This window comes from Canis lupus, chromosome 8, assembly GCF_003254725.2.
Source record: "Canis lupus dingo isolate Sandy chromosome 8, ASM325472v2, whole genome shotgun sequence".
NCBI classification, from domain to species: Eukaryota; Metazoa; Chordata; class Mammalia; order Carnivora; family Canidae; genus Canis; species Canis lupus.
The window spans coordinates 52342581-52362261 of NC_064250.1; the positions used below are offsets into that span (position 1 = coordinate 52342581).

Below are 19681 nucleotides of genomic sequence, written 5' to 3' on the forward strand. Positions count from 1 at the left end.
TCAGCCCTGACCCACCCCCACTCTGAGGGGCTGCATTATTGCATCGCTTTCCTTGGATTTGATAATTCTCTCTTAATAATAAAGAAGAGGGCTAACGATAGGTAACAGGGGCCCATGCCTCCCTGACTCCATTCCAGGACTGTGACGACCACACAAGCTCCTCTGACTCCAAAGATAGCAGCTGAGCTCCCCTTCTTCCTGTTGGTTCTTAGGGAAACCCTTATACAGGAGACTGCTTCCTTTACCCAATCTTAGCTACCCAGTCCTCCCTGGACTTCACAGCTCCTTCAATGTATCACTGAATATATGCTGCATAACAAAATCACTCCAAACCCTTGTTATTTATCAGTTCATGCTTTCTGTGGGTCATATAGATGTTTTATCTGTTCCAGGCCTGCTTGGTTGGAGCTAGGTTGTCTTGATGGCCTCACTTAGAGGTCTGGGGACTCAGCTGAATTGACTAAGTGGCTTGGATGGCTGGGATCTCTCTTCTTGTGAGCTCTCTTCTTGTAATCCTTCACCTTCCAGGAGCCAAGACAAGTTTCAACTTTCTTGATAATGGCAATGAGCACCATGAGAGGGCAAGCACTAAATATGCAAGGGCTGTTCAAACCTCTGCTTCTATCACATTTGCTGATATGCCCTGTGCCAATAAAGCAAGTCTTAGAACCAACCCAGAATCAAGGGGTGGAAAAGTAGACTCAGCCTCTGATGGGAGGAGTGACAGAATATCATTGCAAAAGGGCATGGATATCAGAATGAGGTTGGAGCTGTTTTGCAGAGATCTTTGGCAAAAAGTTTGGGAAAAGTTGTGGCAGTTATAATAATATTTCCCTCTTAAATTTTCTCATTCTCAACCCTAAATTCAGGACTCAGTGTGAAGTTGTAAACTAGTGGCTTTCACTGAGGAATTGCATTCCCCTTTCTTTTCTTTAAGATATGACATTTGGAATTAATCTTGGCTCTAACTGCCATATCATATGGCTGCCTTCTTTTTTCCCTCAGTGTGCCTTTCACTTTGCTTAAATTGAGTTAATTGCTTTTTAAAAAACTAAATGTCCATTTTGTTTTTAATTTTAATTTTGTTTTTATATTTCCTTTGGATATTTTCAAATACTTTATCTGCCTTTGTTTTATTTGTGATATATCAGTGTTATTTATGAAGCAAGTTTTATTTATATAGGTGTGTTCTTTGTTTCATTTTTCTACTTTGCTTTTCTTTCTTTCTCTTTTTTTCTTTAACAAAGACAGTTATGCTATAAAAACAGCCCCCTTGCTGATCTATACTTTTCTCTGGACATTTTCTCTGAGCTCCATACATTGTTTATCATTATCCTTTGTTTGTAGCCAGATTTGAGGCCACGCTGCAATTCTCACAAACAAATCCATTTGAATTAATTTGCCAAGTAGAGTTAACGAGGCATTGTATGAATTTGAGATATACTACAACTACTGCATTCCCTGAGGTCGTTTCTTCCCTGGGAAAATTTTGATTCTTGTACCACATTGCAGTAGTGTATATCTGACCTTTGAATCTTGTGCTAAATGATGCGTGGCTGCCAACTGGTTCATTTTTTGAAAAGCCTTGGAAATGCCATATAATCAAACAAATAGAAGTACAGACAATTCCTTAATTAATATCTTTGATAGGGGAGGGTTATCCTTGAATTCTACACTCTCTGAGGCTTGCCTATGCTAGGACTCTTATTTCTAATGATTTTGTAAGTGAGAAGTTTGAGAAACATTAAGATAGGAAAAATATATTTCTTAGATAATCTTTGAAGTCTATGCAACTTTAAAATTGTAGACTCCTTCTCTCAAAGTATAAAATGTAAATTCCAAAGAACTCCCAGAAACTGTTTTTTAATTATAAAACATAAAAAAAAAACCATTTGCTTAAGTGGGACCTTACTGGTTTTTTGGACTCCCTTCATCCCCACTCCTTCACCCTCACACATCTTCATCCATCACCAGCATGTTCTCTAGCAAGGAGAATTTCCCTCAGAATGTAAAGGCTGGTACAAACAAAATGACTAGGAAAATCCAGTCCACCTTTTGCTGAGGAAATGGTAACAGAGTTTTTCAGAAGAGTTCAAATCTATGGGTCTTACATGAATAATTTCCCAAATTCTTAAGAAATTAAACCCAAACCCCTGTTAATGTTTGCTTAGTCAGAATAGAAAACTAGTGTAGGAAAAGTATCCCAAATTTTACAGGATATAAAAGGATGAATCTCTTAAACTTGAGACTGATAACATAAAAATTCTCAAGTGTTATGTTTAACAGAAAAATTGTGATGTGCTTAACCATTTAACAAAGAATCTGATAATGCCTAAGGACTTACATGGGCTCATCAAAACAAATCTTATGGAACTAGACTAATTTTCTTTGGATGACATTAACAAACTAGCAGATGAGAAGTATGTTATAGACACAGTGTGTCTTCATTTCCCTGAAATAGTATAATATAAAAAGAGCTATGACAACATCTTAAGGATGTCTGCCTCTGGTTAAGCTGAAACATTCAGATGAAGTTTTCTAGTTTCCCTGCATCTATTGCTACCTAACAAATTACCCCAAAATTTACTGGCCTAAAACAACAAATACTTCTTGTTGTACAGTTTCTGTAGGTCAAGATTGGATAGCAGCTTATTTGAGTGGATCTGGCTCAAAGTATCTGATGAGTTGACATCAAGATAGCAATTGGGGCTGCAGTCACCTCAAGACTTAAACTAGGCATGGAGATCTGATGGCCTCAGGTCTCCATGTAGGTCTCTGCAAAGGACTTAAGTGTCCTTATGTACTTATGATATCATACTAGCTTTGCTAGGGTGGGTATTGAGAAGGAGAGGGAAAAAGAGGGAGGGAGGGAGCGAGGGAGAAAAAATTAGAGAAGTCACAATGCCTTTTTTGATCTAGTTTCTCAAGCCACACACTGTCACTTCCAACATACCCTATTCTTTAGAATTGAGTCACTAAGTCGAGGCCACATGCAAGGTTGGAGAATCAAGCTCCATCTCTTACAGAAAGGAGTTTCAAAGAATTTGTAGACATTCTAAAGCCACCACATATTCCTATTCTGTACATTTTTCAGGGTCTTGAATAAAGGCAGAGAGATATGCTTATCAAATTTGCAAATGACATAAAGCTAAGAAATGTGTCTCCTGCCAGAGACAAAAGACTTAAAGTTAAGCATTTTCTTATCAGGTTGGAATGCTGCTGTGAAACAAAAAAGAATACATTTGATAGGGTGCAATTAAAGTCCTGCTTTGAAGTTCATAAAATATATTGCATGCATGCAAGATGGCCCAAGCTTTAGGGGAAGCAATTCAGGTAGAAACTGTGTTGGGGTTTTAGTTGGAAATAAGCCTAATATGTGACGGTGCCATGATGTGGTTGTTTAGACAACTGTTGCAAACCAGTATATTAACCAAGTCAAGGGTGAGTAAAACATGATACAGTGATTGTGTCTTTAGATCCCTTGGAGATAATATATTCATTTGTAGGCATGAGATTTAAGGTTGGTCTAGAAGACCTATAATTTATAAATACTAGGATTCCGTAAGATCTCAACAGAAGAATTACTACAACATCAGTTTATTATGACATCAGACATGTTAATTTTGGTGTGACTTTCCTATTCACGAGAATGAAAATGTTATTTGTTGCCTGTTGAAATTATACTTCCAATCTCTTACCTATATTCTGAGCTGTATAGGAACCTCACACATACGTGATCTTTTTTGTACCAAATATTCTAACATTCTGCCTTTAAAAACATTGAATTTGATTCCCTCTGCATGAGAGGAATGTTGCTAGAGAGAAATGAAAGAAACTAACAAGATTAAAGAGACACAGGGAGACACAGAGGGTGGACATGCAGGAATGCATAGATCACAGGAAAGAGTGACCTCAAAATAACACTGTGGCTTTTGCAACAAGGAGGAAATAAGTGATAAGAAGAAAGGCACCTGGGGGAATCTGAAAGAGATCATATGTCAAATGGTTGAAGACCGGACACTAAGGCTTTATGTTAAAAGGAAATTTGAGAAGATTTGACACTAAAAATTGTGTAGTGAAGTAATTCTTATAAGTTTACCTTCATTTGAGCTTAACCCTTTTGAATCAAGTACTATTGTCACAATAGCAATAATAGTAATAAGCCATATATATTGAGCACTTAAATTGTGCCAGATACTAAGGACTTATACATTTAGTTCTCAAGAGAACCCTATGTTGCAGTCAATATTATAATCCTCATCCTACATAGGGAGAAATTAAAGTTTAAAGATACACCAAGGCATAGATATTTTAAACGAGTTTACCAGAAAGGAACTAGACAAAATTCAGCCATTGAAATTGACTAGTCTAGCTTTAGTGTACATTTTGAAATAATTATGGAAGCCAATCAAATTTTATAGTCTATTTATATTTTAATTCATAACAGGTCATTTTTGAAAGTGGCTCTTAAAGAATAGATGCTACATAGACCTACTGTACTGAGGAAGATTCCATTAGAAATTACTTTAAAATATTCTCTTAAAATATGGAAACAAATAAAGATATTGAAGTCCCCCAGATCCTGTTTTATTAATATTTCTGGGATTGAAAATATCCTTGATGGATGAGGAGAAATGAAGAGAAATTCCAGGGGAAATGAGCTTTAGGAAGAGTTGAGAATGGCCTCAACATACAGGAAAAGGAGAGGGACTGGTGATAAATATTCTAATTGTTGCATCAGGACAAATGGCCTTTGGATAATTACATTTCAACAGAAATGACACTTTCAATTAGGTCTGGGAATGAAAAAGTTCAATGTTAGCATATTTGCACAAAAAGTCACCTCAGCTAGGAGCAAAGGTCAAAGAATAGAGAGATGGTCTCTTGGATACCTGGGCATAAAACACCAGGGATACATCTCTAACATGGTCCTCATTTTCCAACATGTGTTAGGGAAGGATCCTGAGGATTAAGATAAATCCCAGAACTTCCCCATTCCCGACTTCTTCTAATTCCTCATAAAATAAGTCCTTGCCTGGATTACTGCATTTAATTTGTATAAAACCTTGCATTAAAAGTATTATTATCTTCATTTTTTTTAGACAAGTGAAGAAACTCTGAGACTCATCTAGATTAATCCAGTTGTTCAAGTTCACAGAAGTGGTAAATGTCTGAGATAGGATTTCATCCAAAGTCTGACCACAACCATTGTTCTTTTTACTCATGTTTGAGCCATCTTTGTTTCAACAGCTTAACTCCTGTAGCCTAGAAACTGTGGATCGATACAATGACTTTGATATAAGAAGGAAATTATATGCCTTTCCACATATGTTTTTCATTTCTGAATGTATCTATGAGACAGTGTGCTTCACTGGCCAAGTCAGGTATGCCTGAGTGACCCACACTATGCTCCAGGAGCAAACATCTCATCACTTGGGAAAGGTGGTTTCCTGGGCTCACAGAACCATCGAAGTGAGTCTGAAGAAGCTTGCTTACTTAATAATGCCCTTGTGCTCTGGGTCTATTAATTCACTTCCCCCAACTGATCAGTTTTCTGCTCTAAGATATTAATTTCTTTACCTTGTCACATGAAAGGATCAAGGCTCATAACATGAATAGTTATTTTTTCTTCAACCCCAAAGGTGTATTTGAGGATTAATGAGATGATGCTTATAATTGCACTTTGAGCTCTTTGGCTGAACGGCCTTTATATATACCAGGTGCTCATATTTTGTTGAGGTCTATCCATCACTTACAAGTGGCCAAACATTCTAGATGTCCTTTGGGTAACACAAAGGCCCCTCTCTGACTCTGGGAGAGTTTGTCTGGGTCAACATCAGGAACAAGACCAGAGCCAAGCTTAGAGAATTTCACCAGTTCCTTTTCTTTAGTGTCTTACATTTGCTTTGAAACTCACAAAGTGTTCTTTGGGGAGAGAGACATTGTAAGAACTTCTGAAATGCCCTATTGCTTGAGCCTACCCACATCGATTTTCTTTTGCCTCTGGCTCTAATACATAGTATTCATTCTTTGACTGTTCATTAGACCCATAGTCTCATTTTTTAATGTCAACAAAGCAATAAAGAAAACTTTTTTTCTTTTATTCTAGGACTCAAAACAAAATGTAAAAAGTACCTCTGGCATTAATTTTGCACAGATGAATGTTGTTACCGTATTCCTATTAGCATGTCCATGTGCTTGACAACATTTCAGATGGTATTTATAGGCTACCTGCAAGAAAGCATGTTCTGCCAGCCTGATGCAAATTGCCAGAACCTTTAAGACACTCTTCCTCAACTTAGTAGCAGTATATCATCATTACCTGTGGCTAGACCAAGAAATCGCATCTGTCAATGCCTGGATTGCTCTTTTACTTTCAGTGGTTTTAGAAACCCACTTTGTTTTGGAAATGGGGTTAGCTAAGTATATTTTAGAAGACTCAGAAATATAAAAAGCAACAGCTAGGAGATTTCAGAGATATTTAGGATGTTTCATTTTCTATAGCTCGTTGATCTTTGGAAGATAACCTTTGTGGGTCCAAATGGAATATGGCCATGTTTTGAATGGAGGCCTGGTAAAGTTCTGAGACCATGGAAGTACACCCTGAAATCATTGTGGTTCCTTTAGATCATGAGGAAGGAACAGAATCGTATTAATAATAATTCTTAAACGTGAATGTTTTTCATATCCCAGGTTTTGTTTATTCTCTACTTATTATACTACACCAAGTCCTATGGTGAATTGAGAAATGGGGAAACTGAGGCTAAGTCACTTGCCTGAGGTCACACAGCTATTAAATGCTAATGCTAGAACTTGAAGCCAAATTTGTCTCCAAAGCCCATGATCCTAACTCCTGTGCTGTATTAATTATGGCTTAAAGAAAATAAGGGTAATAGCTAATGAATAGGATCTGTGTTTGGACCACTAGAGTATAATAATAGAGGTGTCATAAAAGTCATTTTCTGTGCTACATGAAATTCTCTATATTGTTCCATTCTCTAATTTAAAGAATATTTATTCCTTTGGGACTGGCAACAAATTTCAAGTTTACTCCTTTGGAACTGCAAAGAGAGACCAATGTTTTGGGAAACTGTTGAAGGGTCAATTTACTTTCTTTGTCTTCCTAACTCTGTTCTCTCTCTCTCTTTTTTTTTTTTTTTTTTTTTTTTTTTTTATCCTAAATGGATTCACTCAAATGTAGAAAACATGAGGTGTTTCCAAATAGAGGTTGGAGCTCTGTGTGAACCAGTTGGGCCTTAAAAATTTCACCTCAGAGTATTCTTCTCTTCACAATATTATAATTCAACAGTGCATGTTAGATGTGTCTCCAAGGAGTTGAAATACTTGATAATAGAACCAATGATACAAATGCAAATGAATGTAGGAGGCCAATGGCCTTAAAAAAAATCTCAATTTCTGATAAAAAAAATGGATGGGGATACACATGCACACACACACATTTTTAATTTTAAACAGAACGAAATGTGACTAATTTTCTTTCTAAAACTCAGTTCTATGTAGGTGAGTGTCAGACCCATATAAGTAATTTAAGAACTGTCTATTTGAAGATCTCATGGTGCAATTTATAGATTTCTCAGTGTGTTTGAGAAATGTGGTCATTACATTTTCTTGGTCTAATTAGTAACACACATATGCCTCTTTTTAGTGACATTATGACATTACTATTCATAAGGCCATTCTTTCTTGAGGACGTCTTCACTTCTGTTGAAGAACTGATTTCACACTTTGTTTAAACTTTCATACTGGTTGCTATATGAAATGTACAACTGAATGTCATTAAGGATTTAATATGAATGTATGTGAATTTTACAAGGTTTGCTCAGCTTTCAGGTAGTCCCCGTGTATGAATTCTTATGTTTAGAAGGTTGTTTACTATTCAGTCAGTCTAGCAAATGGGGCCTGGGGCAAATGAACTCATTCTCATGCACATGTTTCTTAAAAAAGTTCTTACTAATGTTTGAGATAAATTAAAATAAAAACCAACAAGAACATGAAAAGAGACTAAGAACAATGTTAATGTGGCAATTTAAACCAATTTGGTTTTCCAAATGACCATCCATCTTTCACAACTTTTAACAGTATGCAAGATCACTATCATTAGTGCCAGATGCTATGAATCTGATGTGGAAAACTTAAAACTTTTTTCTAAATGTCTTTAAAGCTGAGATGGAGAAGAATGACTCTCTCTCTTTCACTTTCCGATGGGTCTAAGGTTGAATCATGGCTATGCTGTTCTCCCAACATATTACTTATTGATTATCCAACATACTTTACTCTTTTTCTAGCCTGTACCATGCCTCAAAATGATTTTTCTATGGGGATTTAGATTTGAAAGAGAGTGTATGGAGAGGGGATGCTTAGGAGGACAAAGAGCCCCCTTATGTATTTTGGAGGAAGTAAATCATTGTACCTTCTTATTTAGTTATTTCAGTGCATATAAAACTCTGGAAGTTGGAAATTTTAGATACTTTTGATTTTTCCTGCATGTTTCCAAGAATATTTACCTTTACATTTGCTCTTGACTTCACTAATCTATTCCACAGTGAGTGGAGTGCAGGGTATCACTATATTTGATGTTGTAGCCAACAACAGTAACAGAAAACCCAAAGTAATAGAATATATTTAAGGTGAATCTGGCACAACCCATTTGCCATTTTTCAGTATAATACTTCAGTGTAACTAAAACTTGAGAGGGGTCAAAACTTATGAAGATGGATGATATCCTTTGTCTTACCTGTCTTCTTTAGGGTAGGATTAAGAGGAAGAGATATAAGTTCTTTTCAGTGCATGCTCCTTTTCTCTGAAGACAAGTAAAAATTTACCCAACTTCATTTTGGATTATTAGAATTCTTAATACCCAGATCTACCAGGGAGGATTATTATAATAATCTCTAATTGGTAACTATATTAACAGATAAATTAACATCTTTTGCCATGGACTTATTGTACAACCAAGAAGTTGCCTTTCTGCTTTTTTCTCCTTGCCTACATCTTCTCCCTCCACCTTTTTTTTTTCTATGAGAAATAATACTCCATTTATTGGATCTATCCTTTTATATGTTAATATGTTTTATCCCAGCCACATAAGATCCCATTATGTAGGCTAGAAACAGACCCAGTGTTGTCTCTTTCATGAGCTTTGTTTTTGTTGTTACTGTTTTTGTTATTTTTTTATTCCTTGGGAATGAGAATGTGTCAGCTTCTTAAAATCATTTGTTTATAGCAGAAATGAATGGGGAATCTTGGAAACATCTCCCAGCATGGCCACTCTTTTCCATGTTACACCTCATGGAAAGCAGGTACCAGTTTAGTCACACGTGGAATCTTTTCTGTGAATAATAACCCCTATAGGAAGGTGGCCTTAAGATTGAAATGCCATGATCACCTTCTACTCATTTGGCCTGATGCTCTATTTAATCCTCACATTCTTTCTGGCTTTTAGACTTCTTTGAAAATGATTTCCAAGATACCTGTTTTGAGATTTTCATTTCGTTTTTTAATGTTGGTAATTTGGAATGAGATTCCCTGAGTCCCAACATAGGTCCATAAGCTAAAAGTCATGAATTAGAATTTGCTAGTTTTTGCTTGATCACTATGAGGTTGGTTGATGAGGTAGAGCAGTTCCCAAAGTATGGCTTCATTATTTTGTGCTTCGAAGCATATTCATTAGGGGTATATCTCCACAATACCACTCTCCAAGTCTGTCCTAATTAGACAAACCATTCAGGGATAGTAACAACAGTTACAAAAGGAATAAGGGGGCATAGTAGCAGTTAAAAGATTTATGTTTGAGGCTTAAAACTAATTAGATATTTCATGCTTAGAGGAAGTATCCCAAATAGGCTTTTTGAATAGATACATGTTCAGAAAGGACCTCTCATAGAAAGGTAAGAGAGAGAGAGAGACTAGATAACCATATACAGCTTGCATCTATTAGTAATAAAATATAGATGCTTAAAAGTCTGCTAATACTCCATCACTATATTTATAGCCACTTTGGTTTACAAATATTTACTTTGGGTTTTCTTCTTTTAAAATATAGTACAAAAAATTAAAATATGGTACAAGTCTTAAATAGATATAAAGAACCATCTATAATACTCCATCTATTTAACATAGGATGCCAGGGTCTCCTTTATGGAATAAGAAGTCTCCCTTGGCCATCAAGGCTTAATTATCTTTTTCCCTTCACCAGAAGATAAAGCAGTTATAAACACTTGAGTGGAGAATAAGGAAGTACATGACCCCATACTCCTGATATGGTATAGTACTGTAAGAGTAGATCTTGCATGACTGAGACCCTGAGAGTCCCCTACCATGGACTAGTCAATGAACTACTCACAAACCAAGAAATTCCTTGTGCCTCCATTGGCCCAATATGATGAAGAAGAGTAATGGTAAACCCATTTTGATAAATGGCCAAACATCTCACTGATTCCTATCTCATGCCACATTTCCAAAATGTGATGGAGCACTGCATAGCTAAGACTAGCCTGACCTCAAACATGTCAACCAAGGGCAGAGTGACTTCGACTCCACCTCTACTAAAGATAAATTGATATCTATTTCTAAAAACTTCATAAACAAACCAAAAACCTAGGATGTTTTTTAATGACGTATTGACTTTTCAGATTGTTTTTTAAGCTGTTTTTTAAACTTTAAAGGCAACACTGATAATGAACGCTTCCAAATGGTAAAACAGAAAATCCCCTTCAAATATAACCGGCCCGTAGAGGAGTGGCTGCAGGAAAAAGGTAACCGTCGTTAAAACTTTCATTTTAAAATCATTTGATTCTAAACCCTCATTTTTAAAGCCTGCAAATAAATGTTCCTTAAATGATAATCGCCTGCTGCATAAATGACTGTTTTAATTTTCATTATAATTTGTGTCAGCTTCCACCTGCCATATGTTGATAAATCATGCTATAATACATTGCCATTAAAATACAGTTAAAGGGACTAACATCTAGCTTGCTATCAGCGTGACAACCACAAACAAGAAATTCCAGGAACCTCTAAAAAAGAAATGTATTATGGCAATTTAACCACTGCATGACATTATTTGTTAATTTGTTTTAAATTACCTCTTATACCAAAGCTTTCTAAAGAAATTTCAAAAGTACTCTTTAAACTTACATCTTGAGGCTGTTTTGGCTTTACTCTCTAGCGTGGATAACAAAAAAAAAAAAAAATCATCATCAGATCGACTCTTGTAACTTAAACTGCTTAAGACAAATGTTATAAGGGGAGCAGTGTTTTCTAACATTTGTTTTTAAATGAAGAAAGTATGAGAAAGATGAATTTTGCCTTTAGATTCAAACTTACAGAGGCAAAAGTATTTCATAAGAGGTTAATTGTGTCCTAGTTGCTGACTGAAACTAAAAAAAAAAAAAAAAAAGAAGAAGCTTATTTTACACTTTGGTTGTATAATACCATTATGGGTTTGATATTTATGCAACAAAAGTGGAAGTAGCTAAGACAATGAGTTGGAAAAGAAAGGCTCATGAAAGGCAAAACAGCAGTTCTATTTCCTGAAGAAAACAACCACTTTGTTAATAAAAGAGGGCAGCGGTTATACCTGATGTTAGAATTTTCTGTGTGGCTTCTGTTTGTTAGGATGTAAACTATTACCTTTCAATGAAGAGAATGCTCTGTTTCCGGAAACTATTTATTCCCTTCTTTCCTGAGCCAGTGTAAGCTACTCTTGTCTCAAGACCTTCAGTGAGTTCTTAAAATTTATAGAGATTTGATTGAGTTATACATAAAAAGTAATTGAATATATTAATATGCAACTTAAGCAAACTTAATTACAGTTTTAAGTTGGGTGACAACATTTAGACCCTTAAACACGGAAAATCCTCACTAAGTCTTAACTGTTTGCCCTGTTTTTAACGTATGTGGTCTAATTAAAAATAAATTAAGAATAACTCTAAAAAGCAAATAATTTTGTTTAGTAATCACCAGCTCATAAAGTCCCTTTAACATTAAAGACTATGATTGCCTCACTTTTTAAAAAGGAGAAGAAAACTAGATGCATGTCTGAGTCTCATGTGCCTGAGAGAACTTTTTTTTCTTTCGATTTTATGTTAATAATATTTTCTTTTACTCCATCGCCTTTTGAAGTCTAAGTTTAAGAGCATGCCAGGCGTTTTCATTTGTATAAACCATTATAAAGTTATGAGTAGGCTTTTAGTTTTCCTTCTGATAGCATTGTTATTAGTTGGCTTTCATATAGAAGGACACTTTCAAATAGATGACAAATCGAAGGGGAAGGGTGGTTCAGGTGGGAATGGAGGGTGGCTTGCTAGTTTCTTAACCAAATATGTATGTATTTATATATGCACATAATATTGAAAATGATTATTTGCAAACTTGGAGGTTCTTTCTTCTACATTATTTTAACTGAAATTACTTTTTTTACGCATTGGGTGAGTAACATCTATTCATTCTATTGCTTTACCCCTTCCTCTGTCTAGCTAACCTTCTCTTCAAAAGGAGTAGAAAATATATACCAAAAGACCTTGTAAAGACAATGAGTAAAAGAGGGTAAAGATGGAAGGATGAATAGGCAGACGTATCAGGAAGTACTTGGAATGCCTCTTTGGAGTTATTTCTGTCATTGGAGAAGAGATCTGGGTCACAGCATTCCTGAGTCTGTTTTCTGGCTCTGTCTACTATTGACTGATACTTTCTGACCTTAGACAATCCACTTAACCTCTTTATATCTCAGATTTCCCATCTAAGGAGAGGAGAAATAATACTGCCTATTCCCCAAGGGTGTTCTGAGGTTTAATTAATTAGTCTTTGTGTAACACTGACTGGAGACGTGCAAAGATTTAATTTAAGCAGTATGTGAACTTGATATCCAAATGAGGTAACAAAAATGACTTCCAAGGAGATGGGCACCCAAAGCAAAACAAAAAGAAACCTGCTATAAGCCCTGTACTAGTATAACCAAATTTAGTATTGTGAATGATAGAACAATTCTTAGTTGGGGATATAGATATCATAATTGCTTATTGTAAAACACATGATTGATCATAATGAATGACAATAATGAGATCTGACATTGATTTTTGAGAAATCTTGAGCAAATGATAAAACTTGCTCCAGTCAGTCCCTTATAATAACCCTTCATAGGGAAAGGGTAGTGATGACTGGTTCTGAGTTATTCATTTACTCCTCCTTGGCTGAGAGAGGTAAATTGATCAGAGGAAAAACTGGCAGGAGACTGAGTTTCCCATTATTACTTTAGTGACTGTCAGCTTTACTCTGAACTACCTAATCCAAGGTACAAAGGGCTAGGAAAGCATCTTGAAACAGAAGAAAAACAGATCTAGCCAGAAATAGACCATAAAATAGACAAGCAAACAAAAAATCCAAACACTTCCTATAGCATGATGAAAAATGGAAGGATAGACAACCTCCTTCCCTATTTCACCCCACGAGCGTTTTGTTCTCAAGAAACAGTTAGATCTCTCTGGGAATGCAGCAATAGCCAATCATGGAACAGTGGCTTCGTCTGTGGAAACATGCCTTGCCCTTCTCTAAGCATGGGTTAGTCTTGAACAAAGAAAGACCATTTTATGCAGTATACTATGGCAACTGGAATAAAGGAGATCCATTGTTTCCAGCCAATGTAATTCAATTTTGCATTTCAGTTCTCCCTGACCCTCTTTTTATTTGTAATAATTGGCAGAATAATATCACTAGAAAAATAAGGTGAGGATCATTACAGGTGTGAAGTACTTTCAGAAATATAAAATTTCTTGCCTATCACTAGCTATCCCTATTCACTGATCATCCATGCTAAAGCATATACCAAAAAGGAGATGAATAAATATTATGGTTGGCCGACAGTGGTGTGAATAGAAAGGATAGCTTAACATTAGGTCTATCTGGTGTAAGCTACTGAATTGAGTCCTAGAGATCTCCTTTTGGGCAGCTCCTCTTTATTATGTTAAGTTGCCCACAAAAGCCTATGCAAGGGTGAAGGTGTATTTATTCTCTTCCATCATGGCATTTCTTTTGCAGTAAGCTTAGACCCCCTCAAAAAGCTATTGTCAAAGAAATGATAGTAGAGAGAGTTGAATTCCAACCCATTATCCAGTGTTATTGTGCATTGAACATTTTGCTGCATCTTGTGTGAGAAATGAGAGGCCATCGGGCAGGCGATGTTGCATGTGCACAGGGCACTGAAGGAATTGGTAGGAAAATAATAGAAATCCATTAGATCTATTTTGAATTTCCCTTAGGATCTGAACTATTCTGTTATAAAATCCAACAGATTCCATTTTCATTTTCCAAATATTTTTAGAGAGTGCAGATAATTTTCACTATAACAAAATTCTTTGTTCTATTCTGCATACAGCAGTATTTAACACTTTCAAAAAGGTATTATTTATAAATCATTCTTGACTAATATGCCCTTAAGAGTTGTTCCATGAGCAGAATTCACTCTTGCATAAAGAATTCCCTCTGAAAATATACACTTTCCTTTTTTTGACTTTTCCATTTCATCCATTATTATACATTCAGAAGGCATTACACGTTATATACTAGAAATTCAAGGATAGCTAATTATTGTATAGATTTTAAGACTGTGTATTAGTGGTAGAGGTTAAGAGCCCAAAAATTACAGTATGCCTCTATTCTTTTTAGAGATAGTGGTGCAAAAACCTTAGTCTTTTAAAATTAGACTCCCTTTTAATAAGCAGGCAGAAATATTCCAGAACATCCCAGTCATTTATAGCTAAAATAAATCAAGTGATTGGATTAAGAATGATTACTGATTTAAGTGAAGAAAAATTCAAAGAGGATATATTTAATTCCATTAATAAGTTTCTGCCCCTTTTCCATATGGAAAAGCGGAAGGAAATAATCCAAAGAAATAATAGCATAGAATGCCTTAGCCTTAAAAAGCTGCATAAGTTTTTCTGGGAAAAATCTAGCACTTAAGAGAGTCTTTTTTTAAGTAGAGGTAGTTGGTAAGAAGATAAATTGAGTTGCACTATTCTAGACTATTATGTCATGATTTCATTCTGATAGTTTTCTATTCACAGAAGCACAAATGGTTCCCCAAATGGGAACTCCAAATAAGTTAAACTACTGCTAGTCTTCAACACATTAACATACCTTTATACCATTTTAAGGAGTTTTTTGTGTTGCTCTTTTTCATTAATATCCATCCTCTCTTTTAAAATTCATTGATTTGGAATGACATTATTTTCTTTCCCCATCCCAGAAACATTATCAACACCTGCTTATTTCCCATGTTTTAGGGAAAGATAGAATTGTGTGACCATAATTCCATCCCTCCCCAAAAGAGATAGGAAATTATCTGTTGTGATGTTTATTAAACAGAGAGTATAGATAGAATATTATGTATCATGAAGATTTCTAGAAAATGAGGTGTTGGTGAGTAAACTTTTATTTCTGTAAGTATGCAGTGAATCCAAATCTTTTAATTGGAATTTAATTTAGTTTCAGTTTATTTAATTATCAGACTTTTTTTTTTTTTTAATTCAGTGTCCTGAGTTACCTCACTGAGTTTTTGTTTGCCATATATAATTCTTTTAGTAGCTGTTATATAACTTTGTAGGTTAAAACTTAGTGCAATTGGTATTTATTACTGTCATCACCTGATTTGGAGGTTCCATTCTGTCATTCACAACTACATACCTAAGAAGACTGCGATACTGTACATCATTGAACCAAGATTTCTCTTTCCTCACAATAATAAAATAGAGACTAAATTATTCAGCTTATCTAAGATATCCAGCTAGACAGTGGAAGAGATAAACATAGTGAAATGTTACTTGCTAATATTCATTGAATTTTTGTTATCCAGTTTTCTCCCCTTCAATTGCTCAAGGAAGCCTTTTTTGATACCTGGTCCATTCAGACTAGGTAAAGCAAAGAAAAATAACATATGGGAATAATAATGTTTCCTCCACCCAACCCACTAGGCCGGCAGTTAACCATCTTCAACACCCAGGCGCAAATAGCCATCGGTGGAAAAGACAAAGGACGTCTCTTCCAAGGCCAGCTCTCTGGGCTCTATTACGATGGTTTGAAAGTACTGAACATGGCAGCTGAGAATAACCCTAATATTAAAATCAATGGAAGTGTCCGACTGGTGGGAGAAGTCCCTTCAATCTTGGGAACAACACAGACGACCTCCATGCCACCAGAAATGTCTACTACTGTCATGGAAACCACCACTACAATGGCTACTACCACAACCCGCAAAAATCGCTCTACAGCAAGCATTCAGGTAAGCCTTTCTCCAACTCTTAATTGATTCTGCTTTTTTTTTTTTTTTGTCTTTGAGATGTTACTATAATATCAGTGTTGCTATGTTGCCAAAGAGTCCGAATTACCATGTTTGTAGGGAAGATGCCTACAGATTTTCACAGTAATAAGATCTAGGAGTAGAGAGAGACAAATTCATTGCTAAAGAAGTTATAAAAGTTTTGCGTGCACTTATAGGGTATTATTCCTATCATATTTATTGCCAAAATGGTAAAGCTGTTATTCAAAATGAGCAACGGCTAACAATTTCGGTATGAAATACTCCTCCATTTATTTAATTATTTTTCTTTTCAGTAGTAAAAAGGGAAAAAGGGGAAAGGAAAATTTGTTATCATAGGAGAGACTATATCCTAGTTCAGTTCTATTCACATCCTCTTGATGGATTTGCTGAAACATGAATTGTTAAGTTTTAAGACCAATAGGTAGCATTAAATCAAGGGCAATTGAAGCTAGAAGTTCAACTAATGCTTATAAAATGTAATCTTTGCTTTTGTTATTGAGTGTTGACCAATCACTTGTTATTTTTTTATCTATTTTGTTTCTTCTATATTTGACCAAGATTCTATATGACAATAGATATTGTGAAGGTCTGAGTTTAGCTATGTAGGAAGTCTTTAGTTTTGTGGTAATGGTTTTGTTTTTTCACTTAAAAGTAATTATACCCAAGCTAAAGCTTAATGCTTTGCTGGCTCCCTTGGCATTTCATAAATCTAGTTAGTAGGGGATAGGAGGTTAATCGAGTTATTAGCCTTAAATGCCGTGGCATAAAATAAGACATTCCAATTGCTTGTGGGGGAAATTACCCTGAGCCTAGTTAGTGTTTATAGAAGATTCAGTAGATCAGTACTTGTCCTTTCTGTTTCTTAGTTTTAAGACATTATCCAGGAGCTCAATTGAGTCTTTGACATCACCCTCTCATTGATGTCAGTGGGCACTGTAAACATAAAGTCAATAATCAATTAAACCCCATATATGTTCTCATTCTTCTGAATTAAGTTTATGCGAGTTAAGTAGAGGTAAAAGTGTTGTCTTCCTTTTCCCTTTTCTTTGGGTAGAAATATCCAGGCAGCTCTTTACATGATTTCATGGGAACAATTCAAGGCTGTATGCACTGATGATGTTATCAGGCCAATTTTATGTATTTTAGAATGGCTACTAAGAATCGGGTTAGCATAGCAGTCTTATAGTTGTGTGTGCTGTTACATGTATACCTATGCACATGCTCAAAAAAGAAATGGCTTCTTCTCTACTGATATTAAAGCAATAACTCCTGACACTTCACTCTACTCACTGAAAAGAAGATAAAAGGCAATATATATTTCTATTATGACTCTCTATAGCTCAAGAGCAGATCTGTTTATGGTTGGTGAACAGATAGTTCTGTCTGCACAGGTCCTGGTAGACTTGTTCTGTTTCTGTCGTAATACATTCCGCTAACTCTGTGGGAAGCAGAGGAACAAATGGCTTTTTCTTCATAGGAGTGGCTGGTCCTGTTGTCTTTTTCAAGGCCAAATTTTTACTGACCTCAGAAGGATTTAATGTTACATAGGGATTCAGGGACTAAACCATGGCAATTATAGGTTTTGGCTTTTCCTCCTGCAACAAATACACAAATAGGAGAACAGTGGGTGAGTCTTTCCAAAAGCTAAGGAAGCTAAACTTGCAGATAAGAGTAGGGTACAAGGTACAAAATCTTGCAAGTGATTATGACTCTGAACATCATAAAATCTATTGTCATTTTGGAAGATGTGGACAGCTGGAGCATACCCTTCTAACTACCTCCTGTTAGAGTTTCTTTTCGTTTGCATCCAGTGATAATTAGATTTCATCTACATATCTTTCCTTTTCCTTCTACCATGGCCATAAAGATGAGTTATATATCTGTTGACATTCTTGTTGTTAAGGATGTGTAAATGCAAATTCTTAGAGAAAAGACAACAGGCTAATAGAATTGTACTAGAGTGGGATGAGGGATCAAAAAGCTCCAAATTCTTTGTAAAGATTAGCTAGAAGAAATAACTTTATGCCAAGAATTTTGGACTTTTTTGTTCTTGCCAACTAGCCATAAGAACTTTGCCCTAATACTTACTGTGATGATCACAGAGTGTTACGTGTAAGTGATGAGTCACTAAATTCTAGTCCTGAAACTAATATTACATTGTATATTAACTAACTGGAACCTAAATAAAAACTTGAACCTAAAAAAAATAAAAATAAATAAATAAATAAATAAATAAATAAATAAATAAATAAACAAACAAACAAACAAACAAACAAACTTTGTCCTGGGCTCCATAAAAACTCAGTAGCCTGCCTTGTCTCCAAACTTTTTCTGACCTCAAGTACAAATTATACCAAGCCTGTGTTAGAACTGGGGACCTTAGATTTAGGACAATTCCCAGACTCTGAAGACTTTCGATGAGGAAGGTCAGTCAGTCTCACAAGTTCTTATGTATCCTTGTGTGACCCAGCTAATTTTCTTGAGTGAACTGGGCTCATGAAAATTTGATCTGTGGGGAAAAAAGAAGTGGGGGAATACTGGATTTCATGTTCACCAGGCCAATTATGTGTGAAATCTTACAACCTTTTCCAGATGATACTCTGTTCCGTCTTCCTTTGCTTTGATTGCCTTGATAGACCAGGAGACTCTTCCAGTAGAAATAAAATTAGCATTAAAATCTTGGTGTAAAACCCTCTGGCTATACAACAATCTACTGGTTCCTTCTTTAAGCATAAGCTAAGAAAACATCATTTGAGCAATTCACTTCTGATTGACTTTGGTTTGTGTTGATTTCAGATCAAAGGAAAACTGCCAAGCACTTTCAGTGTTGCTCTTACCTGTGTGTGAACATAAACAGTTTTTGAGTTGACATGCTCTAGCCTCCTGAAAATAACCACTACTTCGATCTTTCTGAAACTCTAGTTTGTTACAGAACTGCTTGTGTATCACATGGACTGTGTTAAATTATAGCTATGGTACCCAAATATCAGGTCTTTACCCTATATTAAGAAGAGTGTGTCTAAGGGTGCCTGGGTGGCTCAGTCATTTAAGCATCTGACTCTCTGTTTCAGTTCACATCATGATCTCAGGGTCCTGAGAGCAAGTCCTACATCAGGCTCCCCACTTAGCAGGGAGTGTGATTCCCCTCTCTTTCCCTCTAACCCTCCCTCCACTCCTGCACACTGTCTCTCTAAAATAGATAAGTAAATCTTTAACAAAAGAAGAAGGAGAAGGAGAGGAGGAGGAGGAGGAAGAGCTGGAGGAAGAGGAGTGTGTTTAGGTCCTCCCTGGAATATTAAAAAAAAAAAGTTAAGATTGAGAAAGCAGGGGGATGCATTGAGAAGG

General features: G+C 35.8%; 1 protein-coding gene across 25 annotated transcripts in view; it reads left to right on the top strand.

Annotated features, from left to right (window-relative positions):
* The window catches only part of NRXN3 (neurexin 3), a 1528419-nt gene that overhangs the window by 1369231 nt on the left and 139507 nt on the right, over nucleotides 1–19681 (top strand). For 16 of the 25 annotated variants that reach the window (XM_049113340.1, XM_049113345.1, XM_025442408.3 and 13 more), the window contains 2 exons: nucleotides 10686–10775; nucleotides 15990–16297. In XM_049113340.1, the coding sequence (XP_048969297.1) occupies nucleotides 10686–10775; nucleotides 15990–16297 (398 nt within the window). The remainder of the gene's footprint in view (nucleotides 1–10685; nucleotides 10776–15989; nucleotides 16298–19681) is intronic. The other 9 variants (XM_049113337.1, XM_049113349.1, XM_049113338.1 and 6 more) reach the window with 1 other exon arrangement.